The sequence below is a fragment of the Echiichthys vipera genome (assembly GCF_963691815.1).
Source record: "Echiichthys vipera genome assembly, chromosome: 16".
Classification (NCBI taxonomy): Eukaryota; Metazoa; Chordata; class Actinopteri; order Perciformes; family Trachinidae; genus Echiichthys; species Echiichthys vipera.
In genome coordinates this window covers 26,349,580-26,355,579 of record NC_139841.1, presented here as the reverse complement: position 1 = coordinate 26,355,579, position 6,000 = coordinate 26,349,580, and the positions used below count along the sequence as shown (strand labels likewise).

General features: G+C 44.6%; 1 protein-coding gene across 1 annotated transcript in view; it reads left to right on the top strand.

The window, feature by feature from the left end:
* Positions 1-3,264: 3,264 nt before the first annotated feature.
* LOC310958367 (synaptic vesicle glycoprotein 2C-like) overlaps positions 3,265-6,000 on the top strand; it is a gene marked incomplete at its 5' end in the record, with an annotated part of 52,750 nt that continues 50,014 nt past the window's right edge. Inside the window, one exon of the mRNA XM_083929273.1 lies at positions 3,265-3,871. Coding sequence (XP_083785399.1) covers positions 3,265-3,871 — 607 coding nt within the window. The remainder of the gene's footprint in view (positions 3,872-6,000) is intronic.

Sequence of the window (6,000 nt, the reverse complement as noted above, 5' to 3'; positions counted from 1 at the left end):
CCCTTAAAGTGATAATGATACCAATATTCAATTTGACAGGAGTTTAGTAGAGCCATAATTTGGAGCGTTTTGGTGGCGTCTCGGCACGCTGAACTCCCAACACTGTCAAATACGCAGTGCTATTAAAGCAATTCTTACCTTTCTTGCACGTCTCACAGCGATTCCCTCTGAAGTTCCACGCTCTTCCCCCCGCCTGACCTCTGACGCTCCCTCGACACGTGCGCCAAGAGAAATGCTGTGTTCGAGTGCAATGGAAAGTCCAAAGTTTCGGACATCCAATTAGGCGAAGTGCACTGTAATGCCTGTCAAAGTGGAACGGCCTACTAGTGAATTTGGGGAATTTTTTCTCTATGACTTATTTATGATTTACATAGACCCAACAATTCCCCCGTAGAGTACGGTGGTAACGAAAACCTTCACTATAACAGACAGGAACGTCAGACAGACCCAGCTCTGTGGAGGATGGACATCTGTGACTTTGCACCTACACATTAAAATAACATTTATAACCCTCTTGAGCTACTTAATCCAACAACGGAAAGCCCTGATTCAAAACTATTACTTTTATAAGCTTAAGCGATTGATATTTCAATGCTTCTACATGAAAATGCTACTCTACGTAGCTTTTGCTTGTGCAGTGTATTTGTATTTGTTCTCCTTGTAATTGCCCTGTCAGTAACTGTGTTGCTGAAGGGCTTTGGGTGTAATGTGAGGGCCTAAAGCTGGCTGGTGGTTCTCCTGCGGCAGTGGGCGACCGCTGGCTGCAGTGTGGCAGACAGACGGCTCGGACCTGATGTGTTGACAGGTCTTCTGAGAGGCCATGCCAGTGTCACGGCAGAGAGAGCCCTAAGGGGAGTCAGTCATACAGGCTGACATGTGGTCCCAGCCTGGAAACACAGAAATGAATAAGCTCTGACAGAAAACATGGTTCACAAAAAGCGACATTTCCAGGAATTAAATAGTTCTGAATGCGTAATATGAAATGAATAAATGATGTCGGACATTTATTCAATTCAACTTAATTCAGTTCTATTCGACTTGGCACAAATGTGCACTGAAAAAATACAGTCTCTGTGTCATATCACATGACATGAAGCTGAAGGAACTGCAGAGTTGGGGTGATGTGTGGATTTGTCACTACGAGCATTTCATATATAAAAAATATTGATCGCAGCAGCTTTAACACACAGACATGAGTGCGGTAGCTATCGTCTCATCTCACTCACTGCAACAAAGCCAATTTCATGTACTATTACTTTAAAGGGCTGGTCCATTATTTTATATTAGTGTTATTTTTAGGTTTTATGTGATTCTGTAGCTTCCCAGTAGTTTTCTCATGAAATACAAACAGTCACATTTTAGTCAAAGTGTATGTTTCACTGTCAACAGCAGTGTTGTGGATGTTGTGTCACCATGTTTTTGTCACATTGCTGCCGTGTGATCTTTGCCTGGTTCCAGACTTTAGTAATCCGCCTACTCCACAATGTTGACTGATTCGTCTGGCATCGTGACATGAAACTCTGTTTTCTCGGTTAAAAACACAGACGAGCCAATGAATGCCGCGGGGGTGCCGGGGCTGACACTGCTCTTACCATGCAGTCTATACGGCCTGTACTGCTGTGGCTGTAAAACAGTTTTGAGTGTCTTAAAGTGTTATTCCTGTGCAAAATCATCCCATGGTCGTTTTCGGCACTAGCATACATCAAATAAGCCGTTTATCGACTATTAATGGGGAAATCCGGCAGAGTCGCTAACAGCCGGGCGTTGCTAACAGTGATTAGCTCAGGGCAGTACGGTGAAGGCATTCAAAGGTCTTTTTTAACCACTAATTCTGCTGAAAATAACAGCAAACCTCTGCAGCAGCATGAGAAGAGTCCCTACACACAAAACAAAGCAGCAACAGCGTAGTTAGTGAACCCAGAGTTTATTAAAAGAGCGTTTTAAAGACTTACCTACTGATTTTACGCCGGAATTACACTTTAACCTCCGCAAAATGACTCATTTCACAGTCAGAATCAGGGCGATCCGATCTGAAAGCATTTAAGAAACTCTAAAAAGCTGCACAAATGAACTGTTTTACTCCTGTGCAAGTTAGCTTAGCGCTAAACCGGCTAATCCCCTGCCCCATGGAAATCATTTAGAGTGCAGGAAATGTCAGCGTGAAGGTGGAAAAGGAGAGTAACTGTATTTAAAATAAATAATTATCCCGCACAATGCAGGGATGTTACAGACCCCGAGAGGTCATCAGTGACTTGTCCCGTTAACGAGCACAGTAATGACGACAAACTGTGTTTTTGTCAAACTGACTGATGTCTGTGCACCGGGCTTCAAGGTGTTTCACCCCCAAATGTTCCAACCTCCCACTGTCACGTCATCATCTAATGAATAACGAGGGAAAAGAACTCTGGAGACTCTGGGACAAATGACTGGAGGACTCAAGTTTGTATTTTTGTGTCTTGGAAACACTCCAGTAATACGTAAAGGACACAAGCTGTAATTAAATGAGTCGCAGTTAAATGTTAAATGGAGTTCTTCTTGTATGCAAACTTGGCTGACAGCTAACACACGTAGAACCATTGCAGTACATTTCCTTTTTTGTGTGGAATCAGTCACATTTGTCTGAATGAATGGATGGGTTTGTTCAAAGTAGCTGTTTTTCTCTGTATATTTCAAAATAAGACGTGGTTCAGCCAAAGTGGCTCTGGGTAAATCTGCACTCGGTTGTTACTATGGTTATGGTATCATTCGATCATTTTCAGTGTGACAATACTGAGTGAATCATTGTCTTTGGTTACAGTGAAGCACTTCCACTTCATTAGTAGATTGCACTTTTGGACTTTTTTTACAACGCGGCAGGAAATACTGCAGTCAAGTATCTGTGACGGACGACTTATCAAGCTGAATGTGCTTTTCTCTGTTTGTCTCCACACAGGCTGGTGGTCTCTTCTGCTGAGCCCTGACAGGACAGAGGATCTTTTCCAACTTTGAGATCAACTACATCCATCTCAGCACTTTCAGGCTTCCTGGCTGCTCCCATCCAATGGAATTAGACATCATTACTTAATCATCAGTGTCCTGGCAGCTGACTGGCTCTTCAGCCCAAATCGACTGCCTTGAGTCTGTCTGGGAATAGACAACCGGAGAAAAACAAAACAAAAACAGACACTTAACATTTGTAGCATCTAGTGGAGTAAAATCTCAGGCTTTGAATAAAATAAATAATACTTAATACTTCAGTTTAGTGCCAAATTTCCTCGTGCCAAGATGGATGAAACACACAACAACAGGACTTCTTTGGCCAAAGGTGCCAAGGACATCGCTAAAGAAGCCAAAAGGCATGCTACCAAAAACCTCAGTAAAGCTGTTGACCGTGCCTCGGATGAATACTCCACTCATCGCAGCTACAACCGCTTCCAGAACGAGGACGAAGAAGAGAACAACTACAGCGCTTATGGTCAGCAAGTCGATCACTACGCTGACAACGCGGCCAACGACGAGGACGGGGCCTCTAGTGACGCCACGGAGGGCCACGACGATGAAGATGAGATCTACGAGGGGGAGTACCAAGGCGTGCCGGCGCACAGTGACGGAAAGCTGCGGGACGGTCAGGTGGCTCTGGGCCAGCCTGTCTCTGACAGCGTCAAGAGCCGCAAGGAGCTGGAAAACGAGAGACAAGTTGACGAGGAGGAGCTCGCCCAGCAGTACGAGCTGATCATGCAGGAGTGCGGCCACGGGAGATTCCAGTGGCAGCTGTTCTTCGTACTCGGGCTGGCGCTCATGTCGGACGGCGTCGAGGTGTTCGTGGTGGGCTTCGTCCTACCCAGTGCTGAGACGGACATGTGTGTCCCCAACTCTGGCGCCGGATGGCTTGGTAAGCATTTGCGTTTAAGTTTTTCACATAGGTGGAGGAGTGTTGTCTGGCTTACCCGACGTACAGTGCTGAGATAAAGCTGCATGTCAGACGCCCAGTTGATGCAGCCGATAATGCGTTGCGGGTGTGGCTTGACCTGTCTTAGCAGTGATTGTTGGGTATGCGAGACTGGGAGGAGCCTAAAGAGCAACCCCTTGATAATTTAGTTTTTGCTGACCTCCATCCTGGCTACAGTGACGTAGAAGTGACAGCACTACAGACTAGGGGTGTACGGTATAGACGGAAGGACGGTGGGAATTTGGCTACGGTATGGATTTTGTCTCTACCGTGTAACCGGCAGAGCAGTTCTGACGTAACCACACAATGCGTACAGGCAAAACAAAAAGTGATCTGGCCCGCGAGGGAATATCTACTTGGTCTTTGGGTAGAAACCTATGTGAAAAGGTGAAACATGGCCATAGTGGACGATGTTGACTGCTGTCCTCTCTCGCATCTCAGCGCAACACAGGCTCAAAGTGTCAAATACCGGTGCGATGGGAGGCTTGCCCCACACACTTCCTGTAGGCACCACTCCTCTCCATAACAGCCTGCTTCAAGCACGGGGCACGGTACAGATGGACAGTGGGAGTGCGCTCTAAGAATGTTCTTCTCCCAAACTTTAACTTTTGCTTACTTCAAAGTATTGTCTTCAAAAGGTGTGTATGATATCTTACAGAAAATACTTAAACTATATAAATATATACTATTTAACGCCGTGGAACGGGCAGCTAGCTTAAGGCACCAGATGGCTTAGTACTTGTGGGTCACAAACACCACTGGGACACAAACCTAACCCCAGCCGTCCTCCCTACGCAGAGTTTAGCGCTCTTATACTACGTCACCTTCTTTCATTGCCTATTTAATATTACAGAGGAATACCTAAGATTTTATATCACGTTTTCAGATGTAAAAATCTAACATTTACAGTTAAAAATGCATTAATTGGATAACTGAGTAAATGCATTTTTCATCCAAACACAACGTGAAGGAAAACAAAAGTGTTCGTTAGTGTGTTCAGTGATGGAAAGAGGAAACAGGTAACAGTCAGCGTGTATATTGATTAACCAAGTGAGAGCTTAAGGCACTGAATCCGTTAACTGTCTGAGATCCATTGCCAGTTATAGTGTTATTGATGAGTGACAGTGAGGAAATCCTGACTCGTGAGGTATCGCGAGCCGTCTGAAGTTCATCCGGGCGCCGCTCGCAGACTTGATTAAATCAGTTTACCTGTTAGCAACCTGCTAATGATGATGTGTGCTGTTTATGACATGCATGCAGGGCAGTGCTGGGAGAAGAGCGGCGGTGGTGGTGGTGGTGGGTGACACTTGCAACTGTAATCTCATTGCTTTAGGAGCTTGCCAGCGGGTTGTCATGGCACCAGGTATTTGGAAACATGAGTAGGAGGTGTGTAATGCTGCTGTACATGCATTTTCTCCCACACTCTGGGAAAAAAGTTGTGTTTGTGTGCCTCTAATGTGTCTCACACTAAAAATAACTGCATATCACCCGCCGTTTTTCTTTCTAAATCTATATGTTTTGGGATAAATCATTACTTCTCATTAAAATCTTACAGGATTGTCCTTTCACAACAGTTTTATAACCCAAAAGAGAAGGACCATATATATGTATGTTCAGGGAGTAGATGGTTTATTATTCACCCAGATTTCACCCGTATTCTGACTCATCTCTCAGTGGGAGACACGAGGGGAAGAATAGAAGGAATGAGTCATTTTACCAGCTCAATCACACACTATATAAATAAAGGGTGTGTGTGTGTGTGTGTATGCTCCTTTAGAGGAACACATATTACACAAAAGAAGTGATAGGTGTTATTAACCAAAGTTTCTCCGTGAAGGTCAGAGACTCTATAAGTGGTCGATGAGAGCCTCTTCAGTGGACGTCACGGCTGCAAAAACAAAAAAAAGATTCAGAATAATCCGGTTACAGCACAATCTTCAGCTCAGATTACACTGCACGATCTAATATACGAGCATTAAGTGGCTTTTATTATAACGCATGCATAATTCATTTGCATATAATTGCAAATAATTGACGTAAATGTGCACGGGAACACACGCAGCTGTAGGAGC